Consider the following 15,213-nt stretch of genomic DNA (forward strand, 5'->3'; position numbering starts at 1 on the left):
AAGACTAAAATTTCCACAATTAAAATTAACCTCTCAGCAATCAAGACTAAGCCCCTCTGTAGCCAGTAACTGACAGCTTACCAGTTTTGGAAATGTTGACCTGGTTCAGTGTCTCAGCAAAGGGCTTCACTAAGTGACCGGCAAAGAGGGTGAAGAGACCTTTGAGCTTGTCTGCAATGCAGTCTGCTATTCGGTGGAATGTCAGCAGCCTGTCTCTTAGGGTAGCCTCTGTTTTGGACCAATCAAAGAGCTGAAAGTGAAAGGCAGATTAGCAGTTTCCTGTGTCTGTGCACTGGAAAACACAAACATGTTGATGCAGATTAATTACTTTTAGACTTCTTACCTTGAAGAAGAGGGGCCTGAAAGAAGCCTCGGAAAGTTTCATAACCATACTGATTAGACAGTCAATAATGTAAGCCTCTATCTTACCAACTTCCTCTAAATCATCCTAGAAGAATCAGAAAACATAATTTTAAGTTTGAAATGTAAGAATTTGAGCTTTTAAAGCACATTTTAATTTTGTCTCTTTCAGATTAAATACTTAACTACCATGTTTTCTACCATAAAACCAATTTGAAACGGAGTATCTGATACCCAGAATTTCAGAGCACGTATACAATGGAATCTACACATCTTTTTCTAAACTAGTGATAGAAATGGCATGTAGAGAGGTGCAGCTGCTGCTCGTCCTCCCAATCAAGCTACCTCGGCATGCTCTGTTCGGAAGTCCAAGACTTTCATGAAAAATGCTGTCAGTTCAGGCTGATGGGAGATCAGGTGCTCCTTCTCCATACCAGCAATGTGCTCCTTCAAAATGTTCATAAGGGGACCCAGGCAGTTCTGCCAAAACAAGAGCAAAGCAATGCAAAGGCAACTGAGATACTGACAGTAACTGAGAAACATTGGATTTATGTACTTCATGCATTCACTCATTGAAATACTGTTGATAAAAAAATAAGCTTTTTCCCTACTTTTGGGGGCTTCAGTTAGTAAGATTCCAGAAAAGCATTTTGTCTACCCTCTGCCATACTGGAGAGAATTCCAACTCACTCATGTTCCTAGCACATAAATGAAATCCTTTATGGATTCATCCCTGAATTCATCCCTGATTCAAGTAACACAAAAAGGACATTAAACTGCTGGATCTCTTGCAGATCTACCTTTCCTGAATCACTGCAGAAGTACAGAAAAACACAGAGATTATAATATAAAGACTATGGTAGATTTGGCTGGGATGGAATTAATTTTCTTCAGAGCAGCTCAGATGGTGCCGTGTTTTAGATCTGTGACCAGAATAGTGCTGATTACACAGTGGTGTTTTAGCTACTGCTGCACAGTGCTTGTGAAACTTCGTTTCTTACTCTGCTACCACAGTGAGCAGGCTAGTGGTGGCCAAGGCACTGGGAGGGGACACAGCTGAACCAAATTTTGGCCTGCTTGCTTCTTTTTTTCTTCTCCTTTATCACAATACTAAAGGATGAAAAAACCCCTTACCTTGCGAGTATGCAGCACTTCACTGTAACACTTGGTAACTGCAGGCAGGAGTATTCGGGGGGCCAGCCTTGTTGCTAGGATGGTTTTCAGTGTTGATACACGGACACTTATCTGGGAAGAAGGACCAAACTCTGCCACAATCTTTTCCAAGCGGACAACCTGTGAGGAATTAAAAAAAAAGTTAGGCCTACTTAGCAACTCAAGAACTTATTTTATAGAGCATGTGGCAAATGTCAGATAGGAATTTTGCTGTTTGCAACACTTGGAACACCTTACATTACGCTGTCTGTGTACAAAGCCTCACTGTCGTCAGAAGACAAACACTGAAAAATGCCCATGTCAGCAGCAGAGGGTTAGAATGACTCCAACAAGAGTATTAGCTAGGCATTTGAGGAGACTGTGGATATTACAGAATGATCTTTAGTGATTCATCTCCCTTTTCAAAGAGGCTAAATACAACCTATCTGAGGGAGGAGAAGGAGATGCTCTTAGGTTCTGTATCTGAGTTACCTGCATAAGAAAGTGAGTAGAAGAATAGTATGTTATGAACTTTCAGGTAGTTGGCACACACCCCTACTTCAGTTTCAGAGAAAAAAAAGTAATCTCTACAGTAATTTCTTCTGGGATCTGGGCAGGTCCTGTCCCCACTTTACACACCTGCAGGATTCACAGAGCTCACCTGCAACAAGCACTCCAAAAGGTAAGGGCTAAGGAAGTGTGGAAGTGTTTCTGCAACCTTCAGCAGAGCAGTGATGGCACTCAGCAGGTAAATCTCATTGGAGACCAGCTCCTTCTTATTTTTTAAAGTCTTCAAGAGTGCTGGCATCAGCCTGTGATTAACCAAACGTAAACAGAAAAAGGTGAAGTAACTGACCATTTGGAGCTGCACTTCCAATCAAACAAATCCAAACAATCCAGGACAATTTTCACAAGAATTTTTACATGCATATTTGAGGAAACTCACTATTCAGGACTCATTGCCATATTTTATTTTGAAGCTAATGAAGGATAGTAGATTTAGAATCACAAAATGGTTTGGTCAGAAGAAATCTTTAAAGATCATCTAGATCAATATCTTTCATTATCAAGTTACTCAAAGCCCCGTCTTTAGTTTAAAGATATGATAACAATAAGAGACTTATATTTGTAAGGAAATGAAACAGTCTTTCAAGGAATGAGTTAGATACTTGGATTCTTCTTGAATAGGGAGAATAAAATAATGTAGCATGAAGGGTTTTCATCCGTAGTTGTTCTCATATTTTTAAATGCAATCTGTTCTACAGAAAAAAAACAGACTATGGTCTGATTTTTCTAAAGCCATAAAGGTTGTCTCTCTAGTGACAGCAGCAGACTCCATAAGGAACTATACTGTGCATTATAAAAGTCTTGCAATTTTCCCCACTAGTTTCTTAGTTCTGTGACCACAAAGCACCTTCAAGCACTAGAAATAATTTTAATCTTGACTACACAAAACACACACAGGGGCAGACTGCCATCTGACCTTCATCAGCATTCCTTCAGTAATGCATTTTGGTATTACTAATTCCTGCTGCAGTTGGTTCTGTTAAAAAGAGCCCAACAGTACCTTGGAAGCTGAGGTATCGCTTGGGCTTTCAGTGTACAGGTGACCTCAGCTATACAAAGCAAAGCGCTTCCCATCACATTTTTCTCCTCCTTCTCTGAAGAAATGAGATCAATGGCAGTTTTCAGAACAGGCACAAATGGTGCTGGATTTTCTGTGCCAAAACCTTTGCAGAGCAGCTTGAGGCTGAACAAAGCAGTCTGCCTGTTGATGGCTTGCTCCTCCTCTTCTTCCTTTCTTCTACACTTGACAATGGCAATGAGCTCAGGAACCAGCTCTAAGAGCTGCAGGATCTGAGAGGACAGAAGAACACCCACATCAGCCATACAGTTTGAAACTCAGGACCTGCAAGGCAGCTGTGGACAGGTAGCCTTTGTGTCACTGCTCAAGAGCCCTTGCCAGGCTTGGCACTGGTACTTGACAGCCTTACACAGGGCCAAGCACTTGCACATCAATCTCTCTCTGGGTTTTTTTGCTAAAGGAGCCTTGGTTTAGCTCCTTTGTCTCACCTGGCTCTTCTGCCACTTGGTGCGCTGCTGCACCTTGTTGTTCAGGAGGTCCATGGCCTTGCGTCTCACCGAGGGCAGCTGGTTCATCATCAGCCCCCCAATTACAGGGATGAAGGTTTCTGTTGGCAGTAAGGCATTGACCTACAAGAAAACAAACAAAACAGTACCATGAATGCTTTCGCATGCACTGTGACATGGAAGCGTCCTGATAAGACTCTTCAACTTTCCTCACGGGTTTCAGGATCAAAGAAGAGAGGACAAACTACAACGCTGTGTCTGAGGCACACAAAACAGCAAAGCAGCTAGTTTGTGTTCACTGGCTGCTAAGCAGCCATTATCCACTAGCTCTGGTATTTCCTCAGCAATTCCTTTTGTCTGCTCTCATGAGCTGTCCCTCTTTATCCAAAATAATTCTGCCAATGCCCTCTGCATGTACGTCATGAAAACTGGAATATGCTTTACAGGTAAAAAAAATTTTCTATATTTTCTAATTTTCTTTCTATATCAAAAGATATATGCTCTGACTTATGCAACAAGACAGCCACTCAAATTCTACAAATATATTTCTAATCAGAAAAAAACAGTAAGATGAAAAGTGTAAGGATTCAATTTCATGTAGAAATACGCAACAGCATTAGTTAAGTCATTTTATGAGTTAATAGTGAGAAATGCTGCCAAGAGCCATTTTTCTCTACCAGACATAATGAAATGACTGCTTACAGCCAGCAGACTGTTCAACTAAAGGAAACAAATGTTCCTGATTTTTGTTCTGCTTGTTCTAAGAAGCTGTTAGCTGTAGGTATTCAATTTGTTAGCTGAGTTTAAACATTGATGTACCGCTGCAGACCATCCAATTAAATACAGTACTAATGTAACAAGAAACCCCACAAAGTTTATAATCATATTAACAAGCAAAAGCAGCCATGTCCCAGTGCTAACATGGGGCCTAGTGAGACATACTTTATCCAGCATATCATAGCACTTGCTAAGCAGAACCCTCCAAAATTTGGCCGTTGGCTTGTCCACGTTTCCTTCCACTGAAGATGCCACAGTGTTTATATAGTGAAGAACTTCTTCTAACAGCCTAGAGAGAAAGGAAGTAACTTTTAGTAAGCAAAAAGAAGACTAAAGAAGTCCACTGTTATCACTGGAAAGCATAAAATCTCACAAGACAACAAAAATACATGGAAATGAAAGAAAAAATTTTAAAATGAGCATTCATGGAACACAGCATTTAAAATAAATCTTACACACTTTGTCTTTTGGAACAAACATAGAAGTCAGGCCTCTGCAAAAGAAACCCTCAATTTCATACCACTGGCTTTTACAGCACAATGGCTACAACTGTGATGTTTGGTTACTGGTACTTACACCAATACAGAGGTACCTGTGAACAATGATTAATTTATTTTTTTCTACTAATGAACCAATATATTTTGCTAAAAATCTGGAATTCCTTTAGTGATTCAGACATGAATAGCATGACAGTTATGGCCAAGCATGTAAATAACCTCTATCAAAAATAGAGAAAAAGAGTGAATATTGGGTAGAGCAATCTTTCAGAAATAAAAAGCTTCACATTCTATTAAAATGAAAAAACCAAACCAAAACCAAGTAACTTGCACATAATAAATACTGCTTGTTGCAGAGGACATTAAAAAAGTATAATTAGTGTAAAAGATATTCTAATGGCACTACACTTAGAAATATTCCTGGGTTGCAGTAACAGCTAAAAATAGGAGTACAGCATATTTTAGGCATACCTCTGTTCCAACTCCTGCAGCTCTTCTCTTCCTTCATATTCAACTATCTAGTTTAAAAAGCAAGAATGAAAATATGAAACTTACCTCCCCTCATTAAATAAAATAACAGAATACACTTTTATTATTTTTTTTAAAATCAAGTGTCCACTAACATGGTAATTATGAGTCCCTACATTTATACTTAAGCTATCATTCTCGAAGAAAATCTGAGAACTTTGGGCAATGCAGTCACATTAGCAAATACATTTCATGTTGGTGGATGATTTTCAGCTGAAAAACTGGGACTACCAGCTAGAGTCAGAGCCTGAAATTCATAGTATTTTGTCTTTTCAATTAACAGCATGAATCCTACACTGAATTTGGAGTTACACAGGCTGTGAGTAAAATCCCAAGCTCCATAAAGCCAGTAGGAATACACTGAGACCATAATTTCACTTGGTTACCTATGCATGAGTCACATAAATGGAATCTGTCTGGAAAAGTCTTATTAAAAGATAAATAACATAACTGAGAGGTTTCAAAACTGTGCCAGTAAAGGTGTCAGCAAGTTACACTGGACAGTGCGACCACTTTGAATATAAAGTCATACTAAAAAGTAAATTACACCTCAGCTATTACAGTATGGCACAATCACTTCCTGTGATCAATCTAGAAGCAAACTGCCATTATTACCTTTTTCACAAAATTCTGAGAGGACAGAAGTTGTGACATGAAGGAGACTGACAAGAATTTGAAATGCCGGAGTTGTTTGTCGGAGTGAGACTCCACATTAAAGAGCTGCCCATCCTGATTTTTCGGTTTTGTCTTACATGTTCTTAACTTTTTTGTCCCAGGATCATCTGTTGAAGACATGGACAAAACAAATTTGCATCCAAGAAAAAAAAAGATCCTTCATTTCTGATCATAGAAACAAAGTAAAATTACAGTTGTTCAAAGCCCCATCCAACCTAGCCTTGAACACTGCCAGGGATAGGGCATCCACCACCTCTCTGAGACACCTGTTCCAGTGCCTCACCACCCTCAGAGTAAAAAGTTTATACCTTACGTCTAGTCTGAATCTATCCTCTTTTAGTTTAAAACCACTACTCCTTGTCTCTTATATTAGGAAAGTTTACATGCATTTTCTGGCTCTGTTTTGTGGTTACCTTCTTTGTTCTCTGGCAGCTCTGTCAGGTACTGGATTATTTTCATCACGCTTTGGAACTGCGAGCGTACATTAAATTCGCAGCAGATCGAAATCCAAAATTCAGTGTCTGCTTCCAGAACAGCATCCTGTTAATGGTTCAGGAAAAAAAATAATATTTCAAGGATTAAGAAAGAATATTTCTATCAATAATATTAAAAATTCTCAAAAACTCCTCAGTGAGTTTGTGAAAATGCCATGCTGAGCTGGACACTGCCAGGATTAACAGCAGAGGTAAAAGCAGCAAGCTCTTGGAGAGAACATAGCTCCAAAGAGAGCTATGTGGAGAGAGATTAAACTGCTGCAGCAAAGACTTTCTTCTAACCAATGTTCCTTTAATAATTCTTTCTGTTTTTACCATAAACCATGCTTTCACCTAATCTCAGGGCCTGCCTGAGATTTAAATTTAATAGGGTTTTCATCTTGGTCTGTACAGAAAGACCAGTGTTATGTTTCACAAACACAATTGAAGGAAAAAAACCCCAACTTCATTACTACTGAAGCACTACATAATGAGATTACAAGCTCTTCAGATCAAGGATTGCTGTATAATATGATCTGATTTATTGTTCAGGCTCCAGGACATAATACTATTGAATGTACAGTACAAGTCATAGTCAACATCACCATCAGGTTGTGCTTTAGCACAAATCCAGAGCTCACAGCCTTTTCCAGCATAACCTGGGCCTTATTAAGAACCTTCTTAAAGGCAAGACCACAAACAAAAGACATCAGGATCTCAAGGAAAAAGCTGACCTCCTCAGCCTGCTAACCTTGTCTGTGCTTGACGTTGCTGTCACAGTTTTGGTCACATACTGCTCAAAAAGCAGCACCAGGAGAACCCAGAGGAATTTGTCTCCTCCCACCGTAGTGATCAGCTGGGACAGGATAGGCAGGCGCCGGTGCTCTGGCACATGAGGCAGGGCATCCACAAACACACGGATGATCTTGATCACCACCTCCTCCACACCTCCTGAGGACTCTGACAAGTCACTGTCTTCAGCCTGTGCACAAATACAGCAGTTCAGGCAGGTTACTGCAGATGGGCACAAGGCCTTCCTTGCAACTTCAGAAAGAAAGACAAAGGACTACGTGCCAGATAACAGCATTGCCAAATAGCACGCAAAATTGCATAACTCAAGGAAAACATAAACTGTTCCCAAGTGAAGTTTTTAATCACACAGTTCCTTTTCAGTGTTCAAGGAAGATGCTTCAAATAAAATTTAAAAAAGAGGGGGAAAAAAGAAAAGAAAAAGAGAAAAACTCTCTCTGCTTAGTGTCAGCTGAAACAAACAAGACATTTTCAAGAGAAAGCAAAGCCACATCCTTCAGAGAACTTTGCCTGAGTTAAGGTCTCAGATTCAAAAGCCTAGGAAAAATAATATACATGGACAACATGGTATCAAGTAACTTTAGTCTCTTCCCACATGTAATAATTGTGTGCCACAAATAATTTGTCACAGAAACCTATGTGGGCTGCTAGGAAAGATTTTAAAGGAAAAAATTAAAGAAATCAATTTTTCTCTCTTTTTATGTAACAGAGAACTACAAAAGGATGAAAAATGTGTACACATATAATTAAAAATAGTCTGGGGAATCCTCAGCCCAATACTGAAGACAGTTTTTTCCCCAATTCATTTTTACATGACATTTATATATCATGTTTCATGTTTAAATCTAATTACAATCAAGAATTAAGATTTCTTAGGTGCAAGTGAAATTTGAATGAAAGAAATGATGATTTGAAAAATGAAGATCTATTTTTGTTTTGGTTTATAGCCATTTATCTAAGAGGTCCAGGCAATACCAAAAAAAAGCCCCAAAAACACCAGCTGGAAGAATAAAAGCATTTTTCAAATATTATACCCTTCCACTTCTTTCAGACCATGTCTACTATTGCTATGACCATGACATATTATAGGACTAATAACCAGATTCTTCCTTCCAATGGTTCCTCTACTGAACTTGCCCGCCATTTTTATGACAAAAAGCTTGAACTTAAAGCTTTCAGGTCCTCTCTATGTATAGGTGTGGTAATTTTGGCTAAACCATTTATAAAGTGCAAGAACTCAAAAAACTGAAAAGAAGCAGCAGTCTGATGAACTTGGCCAGAGACAGAGTCTGAATTACATTATATTACATACAATGTCTATCAAAATAATCCTAGAGGAGGTAACAACTTATTCTACTGCCAATATTTTAAATAATTTACGTAATTAATAATCTTTCATTAAGCAGACAAATGTACCTGTATAAGAGCAGGAATAACCATCTGCACTGTCTTGTTAATTACTTGGAAAGTGTAAGTATCATCCAGACGCAAGACATTTGCTCCCATGAATGTAAAAATGGGCATAATGTTATGAAGAACTTTATCCTGGAAAAGAACAGATGAAATTAGTTCATGCTGCTGTGCATATTGTACCTTAAGGCATTTCTTATTTCCCCCAATGACACTAGATTCCTATTAAAATAACCCGAAAAACCCCAAAAGTTTTGTCTTTCAGAAAACATGCTACCTTTCCAAACATGTGGAAAAAATATTGATGTGCATGTAAAGCTGAAAACCAGGTTTGATACACCTGGATACATTTTGATGATTTAGACATTCAGAGTAAAAGAATCTTAGAACAGCCAGCGTACAGTCAAATTTCAGTCCATACAAGAAAAGGCCTGCTTCTTGGTCAACTAAAATCAGAAAAACCCAGTTTTATTATCAACTACAATTACATTTTTCAGTGTTGTGCAAGATAGGAACTTGTAAGAATGCATGTGCTATCAGGCCAGGTGTTTTCCCTTTTTATATAGAAAAGCAGGAGAAAGAAGAAAACAAGGCATGAGAAGTGTGGCCACAGTGGAAAAGTGAGGCAGAGCTGGTGTCAGAAAGCTTCTCCCATTTCTACTGCACTCCACTGTGAGCCATAAATGGCTGATGACCAAAGGATCAAGACAGAGGTTTGTTTTCAAAGAAAATGGAGTAGAAAGCCCGAAAAGAGCAGGGAAACCTGTCAATTTTGCCTCTGGCTCCTTTTCAGGAATTTTTTCCCCACAGTACAGATCTGTTTTTCAATTCTACCCAATACCTGGAAACCAAAGAGAAGAGCCAATACATAAATTCCAGGTGTTACTTACAGGGAACATTCCAGCAACAGCACCAAGGAGCAGCAGAGCATGGTGGTGTGTCTGGGGCATTTTAGAAATCCTGATGCACTGAACTATCAGTTCCACATTGAATTTTTCTTTGTCCAGGATAACTGCAGGTTAAAAAGAATAACTGATTAACACATTCATGGTCAGACATGTAGGAATAAACAGTACACTCAAGCACTGTTTACAGTTTGCAAACTGTACCTAATGGAGCTGCAAAAAATTATTAGGAAGGCAAACTTGTATACCCTTATAGAGGAATCTGTCCTCTTCAACAAAACAGAGTAGACTGAGGAAAAAAAAACAAGTTAGAGACCATTGTTCTAACCGTGACCCAGTGAGAGAATTACCAAGAAATCAGTCTGGTGATTTTTACCTGCTGGGACCTTGCTACCGTCTGATGACAATTTCTGACAGATGTTCAGCAGGCAGCTGAGGATCAGCTGCTTTGTATATTCCATATTTTCTTCTTCTGATGCCATGGGTTCCAGACACCTATACATTCATGAAAAAAATGAGATGGAAAAATAAGTGACCAAACTGTGTATTAAGATACAAGTAAGAAACCACAATTTTAATTCCATCTAAGTTCTATACTGAGGCTTCCAAAGGGTCTTTGCCAAAAGTTTCTTTTTTTGTTTTCAAATGCATTAACTAGTCTAATAAAAGACATTTATCAAAGTACTGCCAAAAATGTAAGTATAACCTGGACTGTAATTACCAGTCTATGTACAAGCAAGTGATAAGGAAAGAAAGACTAATCTGTATATGAACTTTCCTAAGTGCCTGGATATAGGGCTGGCAGGAAAAACAATAGTTTCCTTAGGTTGCACTGGACTAAGACTGTTCCACAATGTGTTGGGAAGAATTTCAAAGCTTAGAGAATTATAATAGCTCTGCTGAAGACACAAGTCCTGCCAGTCATCCCAGTTTTAGGACAGGTGTCATCCTTCTTGGCAATCCCAAGCCCTCTGCCCGATAAAGTTTTCACACAAGAGAAGCTAAGCACCAGGTAAACACCTTACTGTTTCAAAGGGAAAAAAACCCGATAATCACTTCCCATTCCCCTCCTCTGATTTGCCTAAAAGAAGTTCAGTTGGAAAAGGCAAGCTAAGATACCAGACATGGCAATAAAGCAGAGACACAGTAGGCCGTATTTCCATGCTTTGGAGTGTCTGCTAAGAAACAAGAGAAGGCTCCAGGGTTCTGTTGTGGGAGCACCATTACCTGCTCAGGAGGTTGAAAAGTGCAGGTACCAACGCCTGCGGACGCCGAAGCTTCTTCTTATGCTGCAACAACTCCAGAATAAGCATCACCCTCTGCCAGCTGAAGTGGTTTGTTTCTGGTGCCAATTCTGCATCTTGAGGCTTTCTAAAAAGACAAGACAATCAGAGATTTGCAAAGGAAATGCCACAGTGCTTCAGAAAACAAACACACATACCCCCAAGTAAAAACAGACAATTTTTCTTTCACATAGTAATGCACGTCCTTTACTGCTGTTCCCTGGAGAGGTGGCAATGTGTAGGCTTTTGATTGAAGGAGTAACATGTTTTAAACAACAAAAAAAAATTCAGACCGAACATGAAAAAGCAAGTGTTTCTTGGAAACACTTCTGGAAGTGGGGGGGTGGGGGGAAAAAATCTGTTATCAGGTAACTGTCCAAATGATGATCTGCTTCCCATCCAGGAAATTTGCTTCTCTGAACTCCTAGTGATTAACACACTGACTATACAAGCAATGGGGGTGTGTGTGAGCCTGTGTGTTTGCAAACTGTGACAGTTAAAGTTTACAGATGGGTCAGTCTAATAGGTGATGATTATTCAAAATGGTCAAGTGAAGGAAAATCAGAAAAGCTGTTCTAGGTCAAACCACAAAAATTAACTTAATACCCTGTTTCATTATGGCTGAAATAATGTTTAAAGAGAGTAAGTACTGTGAACACAACAGTTCCTTATGAGAATGGAGAGAAGAAACAGAACAAACATCTAAAGATCAGTGATTATATTAGCAAATTATTGGAAACAAAATACTGTTTTTCAGTCAACTAATGAATATTTTGATGAACATCTGTTAGGTTTCAGCCAAGTGTATGTAATTTGTCCATGCATCCATATTTAAAACTAACCTCACTGTTAACAAAAATTTATCTTGTTCAGCTGTGTCAAGATTCTATAACAGCAATTGTCAACATTAAATATACTGAATTTTTAAATATATTTTGACTGTATTTCCATCAATTCTCAAACAGTGACATGAGTTGTTTTTCTCATGCCAAAAATAGACTTATTTTACTATGGACAGGAAAAGAAGAAACAGTTGCTTGCATTTTCAGTACAAACTATGCAATGTATTAAGACAAGTGGTGTTTTCAAACTGCATGGATAATACTTGTGGGTTTCTAATTATTTTACCTCTGTTGCTGCATTTTCTCCCTTCTAGTCTGTTGAACAGTGGCTGGACTTTTGGTTTTCTTAGGAGGCTCCAGTTCTCTGACAATCTGCTCAGCACACACTGTAATCTGAAACAAAACAACAACAACACAAGCACCGATGAACAATTTGTCACATCACATGTCTGTGCCCTGCCTTTTTTTAAAACCACATCCCTTTCATGCACATACAGGTATATAATCCACTTATTCCTGTCATATCCCAGAAAATGAAAATCAGTGCAGGAGAAAAGAAGTGACTTTTGCTGAATTCATTCACTTAGTGTAGTAAATAACTGATAGGTGGCTTTTAAAGAAACATCTTTTAAAAGCAGTCATTTAACAAACATTTCATGCCATTAATACTATTCTATTATTTCACAAAAAGCTTCCCATTCCTTTCCCACTATAAATGATAAAAACAACAAGTGTTACTGAATGTAGGTGACACAAAATCACACTGCAACAAGTTTGAACATATTTCTGTGTTCTGGAGGTTGCCACTTACCCCTTTAAACACACTGCTGATCGTCTGGGCACAAAGTGGGTTCTTGCAGTTTAAGAGTAAGTCAAACAATACTTTCAGTAGCTTCTGTTGCACCATCCCATCTGACACAGCTGCAAAGAATGGCTTAGTAATCTGAAAAGGGGGGGAAAAAAGGATGCAGAAAGATTTACTTTAAGAAGGTAACAAAAGTGCAGGACGTGGAATTAATGTATGTTGGATTCTGTAAGACACATCCCATCATGCAGTATTGCAAAAATTTGCAAATTAACAACATATTTGTATATATCCAGGAATCTTAAAGATGTAAATCACATACATGTGAAATACCCAACAGACAGACCGATTTCTGAAATTTTTCACACAACTCGACAACGGTGTGGGGAACAAACTTGTTGTTGCCAGCCTTTGGGAAGTACATGCCAACACCTGGCCAACATAGGCCAGAATTTGTAGCTTCTGTCAAATGAAACTATTTCTCACCTACTGTATTTTGTTGACAATTTTTCCTCAAATGGAAAACACTAAGTAAAGCTCTTGCCTGACTGACAAAAACCTAAAACCTATGGAACAGTAGTATCTGTAACGTTACAGGAATTCATCTGTGTGCAAATACAGTATTGCTATTTTGTGCTTGTCAAAATGCAAAAAACAGAGCAGGCAGCAATATCTCCTGATAATTTTATGAGTCCAAGTTTTGCAGCCTGTTTAGATGTTTCAAAGACTATGCAGACATTGAAATCTTGTAGTAAAAAAAAGACGGCTCGAAATCTATGGACTCCTCCACACAGGAACTCTTGTAAATCCCATCTCAAACACTGCTAGCTGCTTTAAGTATAAAAAGATATAAAAGGTATTTCATAAAGCCATACCTGCCCAAGTGCTGTGATCTGAAATGCTGGAATTTCCTCATATATTTTCTTGTCAGCATGCAGACTTTTGATAAATAAATCTAGACTCTGCTGATTCTTGCACAGGAGAGTTGCTGAATATTCGTTAAACTTTCCAAGGATTAGATGGAGGAGAATTACTTCATCTTTTAACATTTCCTCAGGTTTTTTAGAGACCTTCTCTAGCAAACGGTCTAATACAGGCAAGAGGTGAGAGAGAACCATCTGCAAACAGAGAAAATGTGTAACAGAAGTTTTTATCCATTCTCAATTTAACAACTTTCCAGCAGCATAGTTCCCTTTTACTGCAGCATCCCCTCTCTCAGACCACACTGCATACACTACTTTAGGCAACAGCTGTTCACTTGGAAAAATACAAGACATAATATGAGATTTCCCCAAGTACCTGCTCATCTGCTCCTTAGCTGTTCTCCTTTGCAGAGCAGTATTTCATAATTTCAAAGTACAGAAACAAAGTAATATTTCCTCCATTTATGACTGCTGTTTTCCAGAAAACCCAAACATGAAGCAAAATCACTCACCCCCTCTACGCAGTTTACAATCTTTTCCAGACACATACAACTGAACAGAACATAAAAATTCTAATTTAATTCAATTTTTAAATGTTGTCATATATTTTCCAGCACCTGGAGAATTCTGAATATGCTAGAAAGAGTAGGTTAACATATATAAAAGAAATTCGCAGTACTGCTTAATACCTTGCAATTCTGTACAGAAAACTCTATGTTCACTAACCAAGGTAATACATTTCTTCTGTAACAATCTCTTTTGAAACAGTCTCTTTTAGTAATATCAAGGGAGTTTCCTTAAAAATTCCAGTGGAGCATGCAAATGTTGTATGTTTCATTAAACCACACTTCGCAGCTTTACTACATATTATTGATGGTGTCAACTTAATACATAATAATCCAACACATTACGGAATTATTTAACAGTGTTATTACTAAATGAAATGTGATTTCAGCATTTCACTGAAGTGCAGAACCCACAAAAATCTCAAAAGGCAGCACTTACTTCACCATGGATTTCATGAAGAATTTTCAGCAGGTTTCTTCCAATATATGATGGAAAAATAGGATTCTGTACACAATCAAGTATGTTTTCCAAAGCTTCCAACAATTTTTTCTTCTGAGATTTCTGTTTTGGCTGTGTCTCAAGCTCCTCAAATAGAGTTCCCATAATCTAGTTCATTAACAAAGTGAAAATTAATTTCTTTTCTTCCAATAAAAATGCCTTAAAAAACCAATTATTTGATGCTTTCATAAAACTGCAATCTAGATATAAGTAGAGTTTTTAATCTGGAAATAAACCACTCATAATGCCTCTTAGGTTCTCAGCTTTCTGCATGTAATAAATCACTTGAATGTTTTTATAGTTCCTAAAAAAATTATAAATCAGTCTACTATAGAATACAAAGCCAATTCACTTTCCTGGTTAACTTGATTTCTCTAAGATAGAAGCTCACAGCAGCAGACAATACTTGTCTTGTATTAATGTACACCTTACCTGTGCTATGTATGTAGGGTCAGATACAATCTCTTCTGTTTTTTCCTCCAAATGATGAAGGACAGGATGAAATAGAGAGTCCTTAATTCCTCTCAAGGAATGGAGGCAGTTGAGAGCAGCCCTTCGAACTTCACTCACAGGACTACCCAGGTTAATTAGCAAAGATATCACCACTGCAAGAAGGG

At 38.2% G+C, this 15,213-nt stretch overlaps 1 protein-coding gene across 1 annotated transcript in view; it reads right to left on the reverse strand.

Annotated features, from left to right (window-relative positions):
* Positions 1 to 15,213, reverse strand: part of LOC116994040 (HEAT repeat-containing protein 1-like) — a 35,286-nt gene that overhangs the window by 2,397 nt on the left and 17,676 nt on the right. Inside the window, exons 21-41 of the mRNA XM_033055432.2 lie at positions 15,029 to 15,201; positions 14,537 to 14,704; positions 13,484 to 13,726; positions 12,615 to 12,746; positions 12,090 to 12,196; positions 10,906 to 11,049; positions 10,055 to 10,173; positions 9,664 to 9,785; positions 8,780 to 8,908; positions 7,305 to 7,535; positions 6,494 to 6,620; positions 6,021 to 6,187; positions 5,349 to 5,395; positions 4,546 to 4,669; positions 3,586 to 3,726; positions 3,080 to 3,369; positions 2,174 to 2,324; positions 1,495 to 1,653; positions 706 to 840; positions 344 to 448; positions 82 to 250 (exon numbers count right to left, since the gene is read on the reverse strand). Of these exons, the coding sequence (XP_032911323.1) occupies positions 82 to 250; positions 344 to 448; positions 706 to 840; positions 1,495 to 1,653; positions 2,174 to 2,324; positions 3,080 to 3,369; positions 3,586 to 3,726; positions 4,546 to 4,669; positions 5,349 to 5,395; positions 6,021 to 6,187; positions 6,494 to 6,620; positions 7,305 to 7,535; positions 8,780 to 8,908; positions 9,664 to 9,785; positions 10,055 to 10,173; positions 10,906 to 11,049; positions 12,090 to 12,196; positions 12,615 to 12,746; positions 13,484 to 13,726; positions 14,537 to 14,704; positions 15,029 to 15,201 (3,183 nt within the window). The remainder of the gene's footprint in view (positions 1 to 81; positions 251 to 343; positions 449 to 705; positions 841 to 1,494; positions 1,654 to 2,173; positions 2,325 to 3,079; positions 3,370 to 3,585; positions 3,727 to 4,545; positions 4,670 to 5,348; positions 5,396 to 6,020; positions 6,188 to 6,493; positions 6,621 to 7,304; positions 7,536 to 8,779; positions 8,909 to 9,663; positions 9,786 to 10,054; positions 10,174 to 10,905; positions 11,050 to 12,089; positions 12,197 to 12,614; positions 12,747 to 13,483; positions 13,727 to 14,536; positions 14,705 to 15,028; positions 15,202 to 15,213) is intronic.

This window comes from Catharus ustulatus, chromosome 3 (assembly GCF_009819885.2).
Source record: "Catharus ustulatus isolate bCatUst1 chromosome 3, bCatUst1.pri.v2, whole genome shotgun sequence".
NCBI lineage: Eukaryota > Metazoa > Chordata > Aves > Passeriformes > Turdidae > Catharus > Catharus ustulatus.